Raw genomic sequence first — 16400 nt, 5'->3', positions numbered from 1 at the left:
TGGAGACTTGGGGGGGCCTGCTTTATTGCTCACCCTCAGGCGCCGTGCACTCTGTATCTGGGGCACAGAAGAGGCCGGTCAGACTTCCACTGGAACAATCATCTTCCTTCTCCTGCCGGAACTGCTTCTGGGCAGAACCTGGGACGGCTGTATTCTCCTTCCGGTCTCAGGAGAATGTAGTTTTCAGTGTCCACGATCCAGAACTGTGGCTCCAAGCAGCTGCCAGTCTCTCCCTTGCCCCAAATCCACCCACTGAGCACATGCGAACTGGGTGGACAGGGGGGCAGCAGCCAGCAAGCGTGGCCTCAGCCAGGACTTAGCCGCCGCTCATTAGTCATGGATCAGGTTTTCAGTACAATCCACACTCCACAGCCCCCTCTCCAGGAGGGCCACAGAGGGTCAGGACAGGAAGGGAGTTTGAAAGGGGGTGCGGTGAGCTGGCATGTCAAAGGGAAGCCCCAGTTGGGAGCTCTGAGCAACAGGCCAAGCCCAGAACCAAGAAATCTAGGTGAGACATAGCACATTCTACCACTGTTCCAAAGACAATGCCCGCTAAATAGAATATTAAATAAATACGCTCAACAAATATTGGAGATTGGTGTCTTCCCCCAGGGAGGCAGCGTGGGAGATCAGGGGACCCCAGTTAGTTCTGGGACATGGGCAAATGCCTGAGGTCTCAGCCTCAATTCTCTTGGGAGGAGGGAGAGTATGGGCAGGGGTCCTGGGTTCCCTCTCATCTGATTCCTGCACATTCTGCTTTCCATGCCTTGTCAGGCCAGGTGCTCCCAGAGCAGGAGTGGACAGGGGCCAGGATGGACCCAGTGGCCCAGTGCCGCCCAAACCTCACCTGCATCTATCTCTCCCTAACTCCGGGTTCATCCTCCCTAACTCCGGGTGACCTAGCTGCTGCTATGAGGGGGGCTCTGAAACTCACCCCACTGTAGTCAAAGGATGGAATCCAGTCCTGGGCCTGTGCCCAGACTGAGCCCTCCAGGCTGCAGGGAGCTTATCCACAGAGGAGGAGCCAAGATAGGGAAGGAAGATGGAACAGGATATTCTAAGGAGATACAGCTTTCTGAGCAAGCCCATTTAAGCGACTTTATAACTACAAAGAGTGCTAAGTAAACATACAGCTTTCAATCCTGACCCAAATTACTATGTTGTTTTTTGTGTGTGAATGTTTTTCCATTACTTCAACTTTCTTAGGGAATTCCACATCTGTAAGTGTCTGAAAATTACAGAATCCCAGGGAAGACCTCTGGGATGCCCTCCGTCCATCTCACAGGGTGAGGAGGTGAGGAGGCCCACAGAGGCAGAGATGCTTCCTGGGGTCACAGGGCAGGACTGTGGCAGAGCTGATGAGGACCAGCTGACTCCCCACCCAGGGCTTCCTCTCTGGTCCCGCCTCCCAGGCTGGACCCCCCTTCTCCATAGAACACATGCCCTTTCTGGGACTGCCACATTTGTAAGAGAAAGGTCCCCCCACCTCCCACCCCACCCCCCGTCAGCTCCTGGCAGGGATCTACTTGGGAGGGGCAGGGGGAGTTTGAGGGCTGGATAGCTTCTGCTCCAGCCTGACTCTGAACTTGGGGCTTCCCAAGGCCCAGATTGGATGGAGAAGGCAGGAGGTCCCCAAACCAGACAGATCCTGGGGTGGGAAGCATGGAGGGACTCAGATACAGCTGTGAAGGTGGGGACAAAGGGGTCATCAGGGACAGTACAGCCAAAGTCATCCAGAGAACTGGGGCACCTGAAAAGCACATCACACGAAGGGGTCACTTCCTTGCCGCGGAGACGCCTTCTCCACCACCGCCTCCCCCCCACTCCCTGGAGAACTTCCTTGTCCTTGTCTGTGCCCCAGCCACTCGGCTGACTTCAAAAGCCCCTGTGCCCTGAGCCTCCCTCCCTCACAACAGATTCTGGCCACGCCCTCTGTGGCCTGCAAACCCACAACCGTGGCCGGGCCTGCCATGCTTCCCGAGGACCCGGATCTTGCATCCAGCCCTGGTGCCTCACACCCTCCTGCGGCACCGCCAGGAAGAATACATGTGCTTTGCCTCTTCTCTTTTTGTTTCCTTTTTGCCAAATAAATGAATGCCTGAGTGTAAACGTGAACTCTTATGACTGCCCTGTGTGTTCTCCTCCTACGCGCCAGGCCCCTGTCCCACCCGCGGGGTCTGGGCCCCCAGTACCTGGGGCCAAAGTGGCGGCGGTCACTCCCACAGGAAGCGCACGTACCAGATGGTCTCATTCTTCAGCTGCGGCCCAAAGAGGGGGTTCAGCTGAGCCAGGATGGTGATGAGCCAGCTGCCGGGGACAGCACAGGGAGGGTGAGCCAGGACACGGAAGGAAATCCACGCTCCACACCTCGCACCATGCGTCCGGTCACGTGGCCAAGCCGGCAGACACACAGGGGTCTGCGTTTCCAGGTGAAGGGTCCCGTGAGCCCTCCCCCAGTCTGGCCAGCACAGGAGGTTGGCCCGGGGTTCGTGGGTTCCGGCTTAGGTCTGGTTTGATCTGATGTTTCATAGATTTCTAAGACCCGGGCTGGGGCTGGACTCTGGGACAGGGAAGGGGTAAGACGGCCTCCAGAGGCGTGCTGAAGGGGCCTCCCAGCTGAGCCCAGGACACCTCTGGTCTGGGCCTCCCCCAGCCGGTACCTGGGAGCAGGACAGGGCTGGTCTGCCAGCAGGCACGTCAGAATCACCTACTTCTAGGAGCAAGACGAAGAACTGACTCCTAGGAAGGGCTGATGACCAGAGAGCCCCACGCTGAGGCCTGCTGGGGACAGGACGGGAGCTGTCCTTCAGGCCAGGGAGATCTCCAGGGAACATGGGCAGGCTGCACATCTTGGTGGGGTGGGGCGGGAGGGCCAGACCCTGTTGTCAGGACTTGTGTGCCCACAGTAGTGGGTCCCCAGAGACTCTAAAGGTGCATGACCTCACATGCCAGAAATAGGTCCCCTGGTGCTCCATCTGGTTTTGCAGGAAGGCTCCAGCTGTTTGACCTCAGACCACCCCCCCCCAAAGCAGCCAGTCACGTGGCTGACGCATGGAAGCTGTCAGAAATCGTAGTCTGCTTATCATCGGCATTAACCCAGAGTTGATGTTTTGTGGAACATAATCTCCAGGCGTGGCATTTTCGTAAGCTGCCCCACCTCTCCACCTGTGCGCACCTGGTCTGCGGCCAGTCTCCCTTTCCCATACGTCCATCTGGTGTCTGTAGTTACCACATCCCACGCACACGCCGTCTCTGCTGTTCCCAGCCACCACCCTCTATGTCCTGGTCTCTGTGCCATCGAGCCCCAGCCCCTCTGAGGCCCTCCCTGCGACAGATGAGGACATTCTGGCGAGCCCCGAAAGGCCAAGAAACAGCACAGAGGGTCTCAGAGACGTTCTGTCTCGGGAGAATCCTGAAAAACCGTACATCCTCATGTATTTAAGCTAACATTTAAGCTAACGTAGTACGGGTCATTATTTTTTAGCAAGTTTTATTTTTTTGTTAATAGGGGGTAGAAAGTATTTAACATCGTATGAAGTGAAATGAGATAACTGACTCAGAGGAATAAATAGTCCGTGATCTAATTAGATAGAACAGGCTTTAACTACAAAACACACCCCAAATATGAAATACATCATGTAAAAAATTTTACATGTGGGCCTTAATCTATGCATTTTGAAAAATTTGGCAGTCTTGCGAAATACTCCAGTTACTTTTATTTTTTATTCCAGTTGTCTTTAAAACAATCTGTTACCTCTTATTATTGTTTCTTATTTTTTTGAAGTTTTTATTTATTTATTTTTGAGAAAGAGAGAGTGCCAGCTGGGGAGGGGCAGGGGGGGGGGGGGGAGAAGGAATTCCAAGCAGGATCCATACCCAGCACGGAGCCCGACATGGGGCTCAATCTCATGACCATGAGATTATGACCTGAGCCAATATCAAGAGGCGGATGTTTAACCGACTGAACAAGGCCCCTCTGTTACCTTGTAAAGAATCAGTATCTCATCACTGTTACCCATCCTATTTTGATTGTTCTGAATTCAGAATACCCCAACTACGGCAAGCATAACCCACTGAGATAGCGTATGAGACCCAGGAGGAGGGGAGGCCACACGGGCTTCCCATGGCTTGACTGATCACGGGAGAGGCTTCCCTCAAAACCAGAACTTGGTCTTATCCCCTGGTTTGGCAGGCAGGATGATTTAAACTTGGAGCAAGGTGACATACAAGGGGTGTGGGTGGAAGGAGGAGTGTCTTCTTTTGTAAAGGGGGCGGGGCCATCGTGAGTGGCAGTTTTAGGAAGAGAACATCTGGGCATTCAGCACCCAGACGTTGACTCCCTCACCCTGTCCAGGTTCTTGAATCCCTTGGAATTATTCTCCTACATCCCCAGGGCCCCCTTCCCAAGTTTCAAGACTCGTGCTCATCTGATGGTTTGAAACCGGCCGCATCACAACCACCCAGGAGCATGTATTAGAAATATGAACTCCTAAGTGCAGATGTTGAAAACTGAGTCAGTGGGTCAAGGGTGGAGCCCTGAATGCTGTGTCTTCCCATCTCTCCCAGTGATTCTGGTGCCCGGTCGGGCATAAAGAGCACTCAGTTCACAGATGAGAAAACATGGGCGCTACAAAGCTTGTTTGGCTGCCGCATTTGGAACCGGACCCCAGAGTCCAGGACTTCGAGCCCCCTGCTCTCTGTGCCATCCCAAACTGCCTGCTCCCCTACGTTTTACAGACTCAGCCTTTCAAAAGTGGAATCTGTCACTACCAGGACAGAGGAGAGGGCAGGGCTAGGGAGAGGAGGGAAGACGTCCAACTGGGGGAGTGGTACTTACAAGAGGTAACAGCAGACAGCCGTGGCCACCAGCATGGTGATAATGACTCTGCAATGGAAGCGGTGGTCAGGTCAGGATGGGTGGAACCAGCACCCTCCCAAGGCCAGGCCAGGGCCAGAGAAAGAGCTCCTGGTGTCAGCCCCTTTCCTGTTGGCCTTCCTGATGCCACCTGAACACAGGAGGCTGACTTCTATTCAGGGTGACAATTGTAAGAGGGAAGATAAAAACTCAAGCGTCACCCCAGGGGGAAGCCCACCATGACTGCATCCAGGTTGCATTATGGACCTTCTCTTTACCTCCCTTCTCCACCACCTACTCTCTACCATCTTACAAAAGATACCACCCCCACCCCACCCCCCCGCCAGAGCTGGATTTGCAGCAACACACCATGGAATGTTCTCTGCAATGCAAACTTCGTTGGGCAAGGAGATGGAAAACAGAAGCTGGCAAGAAGCAAGGAGACCGTGAGCCATTTCTAAGGCACAGTGAGTGGTTATCAAGGGAACAGGTAGCTCTGTGTCCATACAAAGAGGACTCTGGACTCAGAAGCTTAAAATGCAGCAGGAGAGACTTCAGTTAGAACTCACCAAAGTTTGCAGCAGAGGTGAGATACTAAAATGGTTCACAAAGTGATGCTGTGGGACTTCAGGATCAGGGACAGTGCCCATATGTCCAAGTAGCCTCCACCCAAATCCAAATCAGGCCCCAGGACCCCTGGTCTAAAGCACCTGAAGTCAGTGCCAGAGAAATTACACTGGATCCATTCCTTCAACGTTACTAAGCATCGTGGGCCAGCCCTGTGCTGGGCACTGGGTCCACGGTGGTGAAGGAGACAATCCTCCACCTAAAGGAACTTATAATCGAGTTCAGGGGAGAGCCCTTCGTAGCTGAGGATAATACTATGCAGAAACTGATAAACTGACCACAAGGAACAGAAATCTGCTAGGGGCCGCTCAGAAAACAAAACCTGCTAAAAATTATTCAATACATAATCCGTGCCATGCGCTGTTTTACACGCGTTATTTCGGGTATTCCTCACAGTATAGCCTTAAAAGGCACGTACCACCATCATCCACATTTTATGTATGAAGAAAGTGAGGCCTGAAGGGCTAGCGTTCGCTCAAGGTCACTGCTGGTGAGCGGTGGACAAACCGCATCAGCGGCCGGCCATGGCCTCTAGCTTCACTGGCTGGAGGGGGGAACCCTTAACTGCCTCCCGCGTCAGTCGGCCCTCCACCTTTCTAAAGCACCACCGGCTCTGCTCTTTGGCCCCGACCGCCTGCCAGTTCCGAGCCGAAGGCGGCCAGTGAGGACAACGGAGGAAGGCGGCGCCGAACGAGCCCTGACCCAAAGCTCGCTGCGCCGCCTGCCGCTGCCCGGGGAGGGGTCCGCAGGAAGGCCGGGCCCGCACGCCATCCTTACCCGCGGTTGGGTCCTTTCGGCACGAACCAGGGCCCGGCGATGCCGATGAGGCCCCAGAACGTGGTGAAGATGATGACCGGGAGGGCGAAGGAGTGTGCCGTCATGGCCGGACGCGGGACGCCCAGGCTGGGGTGCCAGGCCGAGCTGCGGACGCTCAGGTGTGCTGGGTCCCCGCCGGCCGCTGGCGCCGAGCATGCGCAGCAGGAACGGGCCGCCAGGGGGAGCTCGCGCAGTGGCCCCCGCGCAGGCGCGAGCGCGTCGCTCGGGCGGGGGCGGGCTTTCCGAGGGGCCAGATCCAGCTTCGATCAGCTCTTGATGAGCTTTGACCGGCGACACTCACAGGACGCAAGCGTGGGTCGAAATAAACGGCTTTATTCAGGGAGCAAAAAGTTGCGAATCCAACGTGGGGTTTTTAAACCTCATTTGCACGTCTCTGAAGCCAGAAGAGGCTGCCGATCGCTCTGAGTATCCTTGGCTGACGGGCACCTGCATGAGGGAATCGGCCAATCTTCACGCTGCCTTGCTAAATACTTAGCGCCCCAGGAACCCAACGGAGGCTTGAGGAAGAACCAAAAGGTCTGGAGTAGGTTACACTGTCTTAGGTGTCTGGCGAGGGCAGGGGGCCGAATTCCCTCCCACCTGGTCTCTATGGCTACTGAAATCAAACCATCAGTTATAATGCCGGTTACTCAGAACTTCAGACCCTCTGGGCATCAGGGGTGGGAGGATGCCAGGATCTGCGCCTGTTGCTGGTGCAGGAGGGTGGAGGCGTGGCTAGGACTCTGGCCAAAGGCTTGCTCCTTCTCTTCAGCTTGTTTTCTTGTGAGGCAAAAATAGGAAGCCTCTCCAACAAGGGTGTCTCCAGGCCCTGGATTTGAAATGCAACAAGTGCCTTGAAACAAAACCAAAGAGGTCAGGCTGGGTAATAGTCTCCAGCAAAGGTGGTCACCACGTGTCAGCCCTGGGGTCCTGCACAAAAACGTCGGTAGGCCTCTGTGCCATTAGCTAGCCTGCCTGTGCCTCTCAAGAAATGTGGACAGTGCAAATCGCTGCAAAAAGAAACAAACAAACAAAAAAACATTTTCCATCACCTGCTCCAAGGGGCCCAACTTTCTCAAAAGCTGGTATTGGAGGCTTCCTCAGTACATGGATGTGGAGGCTGGATGCTTCCCTACCTGGCCTCCACCTCAGTGCCTAGAGCTGCACAGGGAACTGTGTGTGTGGAGCTCACACACACAACACTGCTCGCGGGACTAGCCACATGCTCTGAGGATTCTTACAGGATGGAAGAGCCCCGGGGAGGATGCTTGACAGAAAGTCACCTCGTTTGGGATCTATGGATAGGGTGGGGGCAACGACCCCTATTTTAAGGGGTCTTTCTCTCTTCCACCCCACCAATTTATAGCCCCAGCACCTCGCCTGGGGCAGAGTCCTGAACTCCCCACAGAACCTTATGTGAGTGGGGGAGGGAGGCCTGGGCTCCCTCTCGGTGTGGACAGTAACACTGCCAGAGCTGTAGCTCTAAAGGCCCGTGGTATACCCCAGACCCCTGACCCTGGGGCTGGAAGAGAGGCATTTCCACAGCCTAATAGAAGGCAGAAAGTGGGAACGAATTCCTGGCTCGCAGCTGAAGAAAACAGGAAGACGATGGCACTAAGGCTAAGTGCTAAAGGTGGGTGATGGGAAGGGAGAGTCAGAAACACTGGGAACCGGGGCAGGGCGGGGGGGGGGGGGTGGTTAGAAGGCGACAGTCCATACCAGCATCTCAGAGGCTCTCAGCACCTCCCAGGACGGGGGAGAGGACAGAGCGCTGGCTGAGGGCCAGGCGACTTAGCATGCAGCACAGGGCAGGGGCCCCCGGCGCAAGGCCAGGACGCAGCACCATTTCCTGCCTGTCTAAAACAAGCAAAAGGCAGGGGTCAAACCTGCCCTCTAACCTCCCCTGGTTTCCTACCCAGGAAGGTTAGGAAGGCGGGACCCAGGCCCCACATCATCCCCAGCAGATAAGCAGCCTAGGAACCTACCAAAAGGAAGTGCCCTGGAGGGAAAAGTGCTTTGCTTCAGGAAGTGAGGGGAGAGGGGTGAGGGGGAGTGGGAACGTAGTTGTGCAAGACACCCTTCTGGGCCTCCAGGGTAGTGCTCTCAAGCTTGAGTGAGCCCATGAAGTTCCTGGAGGACCTTGCTCCAAACTGCCCGTCGCTGAGCCCCAGTCCCAGATATCCGCTCAAGCAGGTAAGGAGTTGAGCATATTTAACAAGCACCCCTAGTGACTCCCAGGCTGGGTCCCAGAGAACTGGGAAGAGCGGACTAGGCCACCATGCTGCTGGCACATTTAGGGAGCTCTGTTCCCGCAATAAGGACGTCGGTAGCAAGGGACGAGGACAAGGGCTGAAGGCAGCTACGTCCACTCTGTGCAGCCCGAGGTCTGACTTTTGGGGAGCTGGAGGCGCCGTCACTCATCAGCCCAGTGGCAGACCAGGAGCCAGCAGGCACTTGAATTCTCTGCTGCCACGTCATGGAGAGGGAAACTGAGGCACGGGAAAGAGGAAGGGATTCATTACGGTTGAACCTCTGCCTGCGGCAGAGCTGGGGCTGGAGCCCAAGCCTCCCAAGTGAAAGCGTGGACGTGTCTGCTCCTCAGGAAACCAGGCTCAGGTCAAACATAAGTGCTGCCACCGCGGGAAAGCAGCAGACTCCCTCCAGGAAAGACTTTTCCTCCATTGTCCCGGGATGACCTCTCTGGAGTGCTCTGTGGAGAGGGTTTGGCTTGCCCCTCCTAAGGGAGCCCCTGGAGGAGGTAGAGAAATTCTCTGGTACAAGTGTCCCATCTGAAGTTGAAGCTTCCCTGCTTCTGCTGTAGAGCCAGGGTGAGACCCAGAGCCGGGCCGGTGGTCCCTAGAGCCTGGTGATCCTCTGCATTCACAGTGCCTCCTCCATGCCACTGAGGCTGTGGGCAGCCTCCCCAGAACGCTCCCCAACCATCCAGGGGGGATGCTGGGGTGGGGGGTGCTTCTGGAAGCCCCAACAGCCTCTCTCCCATTTCAGAGAAGTCCTCTTGCTACCAGATCATGGGGTGGAATCTTTCATGATGGGATTATTTCCTGAAGCACCTTAAAAATGAATTTGAGCTAGGAACCTTTCTGCATATTTAAGTGCCAGGAGGTCACCGTTGCTCAGAAAGGGGCCTTGGGAAGCAGGTTTGTGCTCCTGATTACCCTGCCTCTCTGGGAGGTGGGCTTAACTATCTTGTCGCTGCCCGCTTCCTGGTGCTTGGAGAGCACCCCCTCCCCCAAGCAAAGACTCTAGGGCAGCCTTGATTCTGCAGAGAGCCTGTCACCATGATTCCCAGGGGCAAGGCAGCATCAAGGGGGCGGGAGGGGGGCCTCAAGGCAATCGCTAGGATTCCTGCTCCGACGTGAGCTCTCCGTCAAGACAGCTTGGGGGCCTCTTGGCTGGTAGGGGGGTACAGGAGTCTGTCAGGAGGGTCCACGATGCAGTCCTTCAGGATCTCCACTGGCTCCTTGTAGGGTGGAATGGGCGGTTTCTGGGTCACAGCCTCTTCCACATAGAGTGCCCCCATCTTCTCCTTCCTGAGCCCTGGTCCTTGTGCGAGGGGAAAGAGAACCCACAGTTACACGGAGGCGAAAACAGATTAGATGACGACCCCTTCCCACATCCACTGTGCCCCAAGGAATGCTGGGTGAGAATGCAGAACAGCCTGGAGATATGACTGCGCTGCTCTTGGCAGACCTGTTCTAGACTCGCTCTGTTCTCTCACCCTGGGGTGGTGGGCCTCACCTGAGGCGATTCTGCCCTCCAGGGGACACGTGGCAATGCCTGGACACACTTCTGATCGCTACAACTGGGTGAGTGCCAAGGGGACCCAGTGGGTATGTAAGGGGTGCAGCTCAGGGGTGCTGCTGGAGACCCGATCACACACAGGCCGGGCCTCACAATGAGGAACCTTCCAGCCCTCAGTGTCCACAGTGCTGAGGTTGAGAACCCTGCCTGGAAAGGAGGGCCTTATCCTATCAAATCTGGTAGTGCCCTGTATTTGCTTCAGATGTACTAGTCCCACCGCCCCCTGCAAAAGGGCACACTTGAGAGCACCCTTCACCCCCACACGGCTGGACGCGGGGAGCAACTCACTCAGCAAACGCATGGGCGAAGGATTCACTCTCCAGCTCCCTACCTTTCTCCCCGTCTCCTCTCTCCACTTCCACCCCAGGCCCCTCCCCTTGCCCAGCAATGGGGCCAGGGCCGCCCTGCTTCCTGGGGAGCCCCTGGCAAGCCTGGGACCCTGTCCGCAGCTGATGACCACAGACCGGGCAGTAACCACACAGGAGCACAAGCAATGGAAGGGGACCAGAAACAACAAGATGTCAAGGAAGAAACTTCATTGCTGTCACTGAGAAGTGACACACGAATAGCCTGGAGGACCTCTTTGGTTTTCAGGGACTACTTGAAAAGAGGAGACTTGCTCACTTCAGACTCAGTAACTCACCTCCCATATAACATAAGCGTCCCTCCAGTCCGTCCCCACCCCGGCCCCCAGGCTAGTTGGGCTGTGCCCCTCACAGACGCCTCCCTGCCCAGGATGCCCCAGCTCGCTCCTCCACCTAGAATCTTCTTCTTGGCCCCTCCGACCTGACTTCTTCCCTCCCGAAAGAGCCGACACAGCACCCCGGAGAACGTGAGCTCACCACCCCAGCTTGTCCAGTCCTCTGGTTACTTCCAGTCCTGGTCTTAACCTTCAGAGGGTGCCGCTGGCATTAGGGGCCAGACGTTGTGCACTCGACACGTATTAATTCACTTTACAGAAAAAAAACCAAAGCACAATGCGATTAACCTGCCCGACGTCACACACTAGTTAGCGGAACCAGCGGGCAGACTGGCTCCGAAAATTCGTGCTCTCAGCACTACTCCCTGCTGCCCGCAGCGAGTATGCCCTGCCTCCCTAGCCGGATCATAAGCTGTGTGAGGGTAGATGTCGTGTCTCGCGCACCCACTGAGACCACGCCTATTGTGACAGCTGACACAGTGTCAAACACCTCCGTGTCCAAGGTCAGCATGGGATTGGGAAGATAAGATTCTCTCCCTTCGTTTTCCCACGTCTAGGAACTCTGTCACACGGACTTACCCACATGGGAGCGAGGTGGCGCTTGGGCACAAGTGTAGACGTGGCTGAAACGCCGGCCTGAGGAGGTCAGGTACCAGTGCTGGATGGCGGGCTGGGGGTCGTACTCCGTGACTGCCACACCGTTCACTGCCGTCATCATGAGCATGTTGATCACCTCGTTGGAGAGCTTGGTCCTCTCGTCGGTCCTGATCCGGTTCATGGCACTGAAGCCCCGCTCACAGCAGGAGGTGGAGACGGGCACGCAGGCCACCACCGCCACCAGCCTGCTCAGCAAGGGGAACCGGTAGTGCTGGGCCAGGGCGTTCTTACACAGCATGGAGAACGGGAGGTTCTTGGCGATGGCTTTCAGGCCCAGCCACTCCTCCAGGAGTGCTTCCTCACTGTACCCTGCGGGGAGGGAGAGCTCAAAGTATCTGGCAAGGGCAAGAATGTCATCGTTCCCAAAAGTGGCAAGTTCAATCCCACTTGGCCAGGCCATGGTGTCAAACACCTCCATGTTCTTGAGCTGCGGGGGCCGGTCTGTGTCAAACCTTTGCTGGAGGTACTCGATCCCGGTCAGGATCATTCTCTCCCTGTCCGCCTGGAACCGCTGCTCTGCCATCTGCATTCTGTCCAAGAAGATGCCATGGAGCCGCCCGTCCCGGAAGCTGGCGTTGAACTCTTCCTCTTTGGGCCCTGCCTGGTGACGGAGGGTCTCCAGGGCCACGTAGGCCCGTCCCAGTGTGGAGTTCACCTCCGTAATCAGCACGATCTCCTTCTGGCACACCTCGGACAGAGGCCTGTAGATGCTCAGGAAGTCCAAAAGGAAGTGGCAGAACTTGACGAAATGGAAGCTTTTCATCAGCTTCAGCATGCCTCTGGCCCTGTGCCCGATCTGGCCCCCGGCTTCCGCCACGCCCTGGAGGTGCCTCGCCAGGGCCGGCCAGCTCACGATGAGCGCGTTCAACGTGCGCCTCTTGCTGGCCACCCACCTGACGGCGTTCAGGTCCTTCAGGCGGATGATTTCCTGCTCTAGGGGAGCCGCGCCTTCCTGCAGCTCGTTCAGCCTTTTATTCGAGGACTGATAAAACTTGAAGACGGTCCGAATGTGCCGGTCACACTTCTTCACCAGATCGATGCCCCCACAAGCGTCGACCACAGCCAGGTGCAGCCGGTGGGCGACGCAGTGGACAGGCAGCAGCTGGGGGATGACCTCCTGGAACTTTTCCACGAGGCCTCCTCTGCAGCTCAGCATGGTCGAGCCATCGGTTCCCAGGCCGACCACCCAACCGGGCTTCCGGAAGGGGATGTCCAGTTCATCCAGGGCAGAGATGATGGTCTCAAAGTATCCATCCACCGTCTCACTGTAGAGAGGGGCCAAAGTAATGTACGACTCTTTCACCTCCATGCCCTTAAAGTAGCGGATATAAATCCCCACGCAGGACTGGTCGGAGGCGTCCGTGGAGCTGTCCAACAACACGCTCACACAAGGGGAGCTCCGGACATCCTCGAGGATCTCCTTCTTGAGAGTCTCAGAGATGTATTTGATGAACTGCGTGCACGCGGTGCGATTGCGGTACTTGCCCAAGATCATGGTCCCGGTGCTTTGGAGGAGTTGCAGGATCTTCTCAAAGTCATTCAGGGGCCTCGAGTGATACGCGATGGAGTAGGCGGCGTTGAAAAAGTGCTCCATGTTCGCCATCAGGTCACTGGAGATCTCTGGGACCGGGGCAGCCTGAGGGGTGTCTTCCTTGACTTCCACGGTGTTGACACAGAGCTTGTGTGCTTTGCTGACCTCGTGGTATTTCAAAGTCTCCACTTTAAAAGGCCCCGTGTAACCGCGGACTAACCGGGATGATTTGTCGTGGAGACTAGGTCTTTCTTTGCAAGCTGAACAGAAGAGCTTGGTCTCTTTGGGGTCGATTACTAACCACGGGAACTGCCCAAACCATGACCTCTGGATTGAACGGGGTCTGTAAGTCCTCTTGATTTTCCTGGGTCCATCTACTTCAACTTCACAAAGGCTGGGATTACCGTGGGAACTACGGGTCTCCACTGAAGGGGCCGGAAGCACTGTGGATTCTACAGCCAAGGTCTGTGCATCTGCCTCTCTTCCGGCCACCATTTTCTTCTTCCCTTTGGAGCAAATACAAATGTGCTTAGTGTTGCTGCCCAGAACTCTGTAGCCTCCTATCAACTAGGATATCCAATTTAATGAGTATCCCTTATACAAAGCAGAGCTGAATGTGATCTACCTTTCTAGAAATCATCAGTGACTTCTCTTTAAACCGTTCCCCATTGTTATCTGTGTAAGTCAGCTTGCGGTCGAAGAGAGGTCCACTGACCCTTGTGGGACCTTTAGCCAGCCTCCCTCTCTCCATCCACACAGCTACCCTGGGACCGTGTGACATCAGCTGCTAGCAAGCTTAATGAGCCACCTTGGCCATAGATGCTATTGGATAAACAAGTGACTTCAATCCTCTTTCGGGCACCACAAAGAAATGAGGTTAAGTATCCATAAGTCGTCTTACGAGCCTTAGAAAGAAGGAAGGTACAGGGGCGCCTGGGCGGCTCAGTCGGTTAGGTCCAACTCCAGCTCAGGTCGTGATCTCACAGTGTGTGAGTTCAAGCTCTGCATCGGGCTGTCTACTGTCAGTGCAGAGCCCACTTCGGATCCTACGTCCCCCTCTCTCTCTGCCCTTCCCCCCGCCTCTCAAAAATAAACATTTAAGGGGCGCCTGGGTGGCTCAGTCGGTTGAGTGTCTGACTTCAGCTCGGGTCATGATCTCATGGTTCGTGAGTTTGAGCCCCGCATCAGGCTCTGTGCCGACAGCTCGGAGCCTGGAGCCTGCTTCGGATTCTGTGTCTCCCTCTCTCTCTGCTCTTCCCCCACTCATGCTCTGTCTCTCTCTCTCTCCTTCAAAAAAATAAATAAAAACATTTTAAAATTTTTTTTTAAAAATAAAAAATAAAGATTTAAAAAATCTTATAAAAGAAAGAAAGAAGGGAGGTACTGAAGTATTCACAGTAGCTACTAGCCAATAAGCCCCTGACTGAGATACACAAAACAGTGAACTCTCACAGGCCAGGGTGCTGTCACTAAAAACTGGAGGGGGAGGGAAGAAGGGCGGCTTGCAGGCCTGCAGTCACAGAGTTCCTTATAACCAGTGTCTCCCACACATCGCCCCCACCAGCTCTAACACAGACCCCATTAGCATTCTGCTCATGAAAGGGCCTCGTTTTTCCCGTATGCACCCCGTTTCCCAGGCTGTCTGACACTTGGACGGCACAGTTAAGTTTCTTACTCATCTTTGTCCACCAGGGCCTAAAACAAGGCCTGTTGCACAACAGGAGCAGGACAGGAATGGCTGAGTGAACACCGTGTGACCCGCCGTGGCCACGTGGGCCCCAGGATGTGCCCTTCAGAGCTCAGTAGGTCAAGACTCACCTGGAGGACGACCTTTCCCCCACTTGGGCCCGTTTGGGTCCTTGATCCAGGGTGCAGCCCGACGTTCCAGCTTCGAGATCAAGTCTGGTTTGGCAGCTGCAGGCCCTAATGCAGGGACAAAGAGTCACACTGAGGTCCCTGCTGTGGACCACCAAGTCAAGTAGCCCGCCCGAAGCTAGTCACGGAAACGGAAATACTCAGGGGTGGCTCTGGGTCTATCTCTTAAGAAAGTCTATTCAGCCAGGGCCACGATGAAAACATACGCACGTGGCAGGCCAATTCATGCCTAAAGCCCGAGAGACAGGTCCAGATGCTAACGTGCATCCCTTAGCCAGGATACATAACGTCCTTAGCTCCGCAGACCAGCCACTGGAGACAAGAGTCAGCTGATTGCATCTAGAGGAAAGGTGGGTGTCGGAGGAAACAGGATACAACAGGAGGAGAGAGGGCAGGGATGGTAAAGCCACGCGAGAAGAGTTAGACTGTCACGGGCACTATGCTGGCTCAAGTGCCCCCAGAGCCACCATGGCTGGCCTACGGGCAGGTGTCTTACTACATGAGTTATTTTCAAGGGGCACTTGAAAGGCCCCTTAAAAACGTCTGCCACCTGCAGAGGAACCTTAAATATGACTAGAAGCGGGTCAGGCCTTTGGGTTAACCACTGCCCTTTATTTAAAAAATGAATATTCTCAGGGGTAGGCAAAGAAATTGCTTTCTTGATTTAAAATAGGGGCGCCTGGGTGGCTCAGTCAGTTGAGCGTCTGACTTCGGCTCAGGTCATGATCTTGCGGTCTGTGAGTTCAAGCCCCACGTCGGGCTCTGGGCTGACAGCTTAGAGCCTGGAGCCTGCTTCATATTCTGGGTCTCCCTCTCGCTCTCTCTCTGCCCTCTCCCACTCATGCTGTCTCTGTCTCTCAAAAATAAATACTAAAAACAAATTTCTTTAATAAATAAATAAAATAAAATCCATTAATATCTACCTACATGCTTTGGTATGTGTGTGAATGTGTGTGTAAATTCCCTTTGGAAAGACAAATACAACTGCTAAGCGTGGGTGCTTCTGGGAAAATAGTGATTATTGTCACTATTCATCTCTAGGGTCACTTGAATACATTTATATATTTATATCTGTTATGTGTGTGTATCCATATATTTACTACTAATAAAAATATAATTTAATACATTGTTAAAGTGCAGTAGACTGGATACATCCTTAAAACATGTCTAAAATGAGGGCAATGGAATAATAATAATAATAATACAAGGAAAAGTTACTGAACACCAGATGCTGGCAAAGTAGGTGGCAAGGAGAAAGAAGCAGATCTAATGGCAGAATCCCCCAGAGACTCGGGACAAGGGGCCATGAGCAGCAGAAGGTGGTGAGTAAGAAACGGGTAGAAAGGGCGGGCCCACAGTCTGCAGAGACCATTCCAACCCGGGTCATCCCACCTGCCCCAGGAAACCAGAGAACACCGCCACCCCCACCTACCCTCACTTGAGGAGGAGAATGGAGATTTAGTCCACAGAAAAACAGAAGTGGGAAGGTTCCAGGCCCGGGGAGGGTGGGGATAGTG

The 16400-nt window shown here is 54.8% G+C and overlaps 2 protein-coding genes across 5 annotated transcripts in view; both read right to left on the bottom strand.

Moving 5' to 3' along the window:
• ATP6V0E2 (ATPase H+ transporting V0 subunit e2) lies at nucleotides 1-6461 on the bottom strand. The gene is made up of 4 exons (XM_023250715.2): nucleotides 6260-6461; nucleotides 4838-4885; nucleotides 2193-2307; nucleotides 1-1750 (listed from the first exon to the last, which is right to left on the bottom strand). The coding sequence occupies exons 1-3, from the start codon at nucleotides 6361-6363 to the stop codon at nucleotides 2214-2216; spliced, it is 246 nt and encodes an 81-aa protein (XP_023106483.2). The 5' UTR covers nucleotides 6364-6461; the 3' UTR covers nucleotides 1-1750; nucleotides 2193-2213.
• A 150-nt stretch (nucleotides 6462-6611) lies between these two features.
• The window catches only part of ZNF862 (zinc finger protein 862), a 37471-nt gene continuing 27682 nt past the window's right edge, over nucleotides 6612-16400 (bottom strand). For all 4 annotated transcript variants that reach the window (XM_006929477.5, XM_003983202.6, XM_045052973.1 and 1 more), the window contains 3 exons: nucleotides 14827-14931; nucleotides 11400-13514; nucleotides 6612-9862 (listed from right to left, as the gene is read on the bottom strand). In XM_006929477.5, coding sequence (XP_006929539.2) covers nucleotides 9687-9862; nucleotides 11400-13514; nucleotides 14827-14931 — 2396 coding nt within the window. In that variant the 3' untranslated portion in view covers nucleotides 6612-9686. The remainder of the gene's footprint in view (nucleotides 9863-11399; nucleotides 13515-14826; nucleotides 14932-16400) is intronic.

The sequence above is a fragment of the Felis catus genome, chromosome A2 (assembly GCF_018350175.1).
Source record: "Felis catus isolate Fca126 chromosome A2, F.catus_Fca126_mat1.0, whole genome shotgun sequence".
NCBI lineage: Eukaryota > Metazoa > Chordata > Mammalia > Carnivora > Felidae > Felis > Felis catus.
This window is presented reverse-complemented; position numbering and strand designations above follow the sequence as displayed.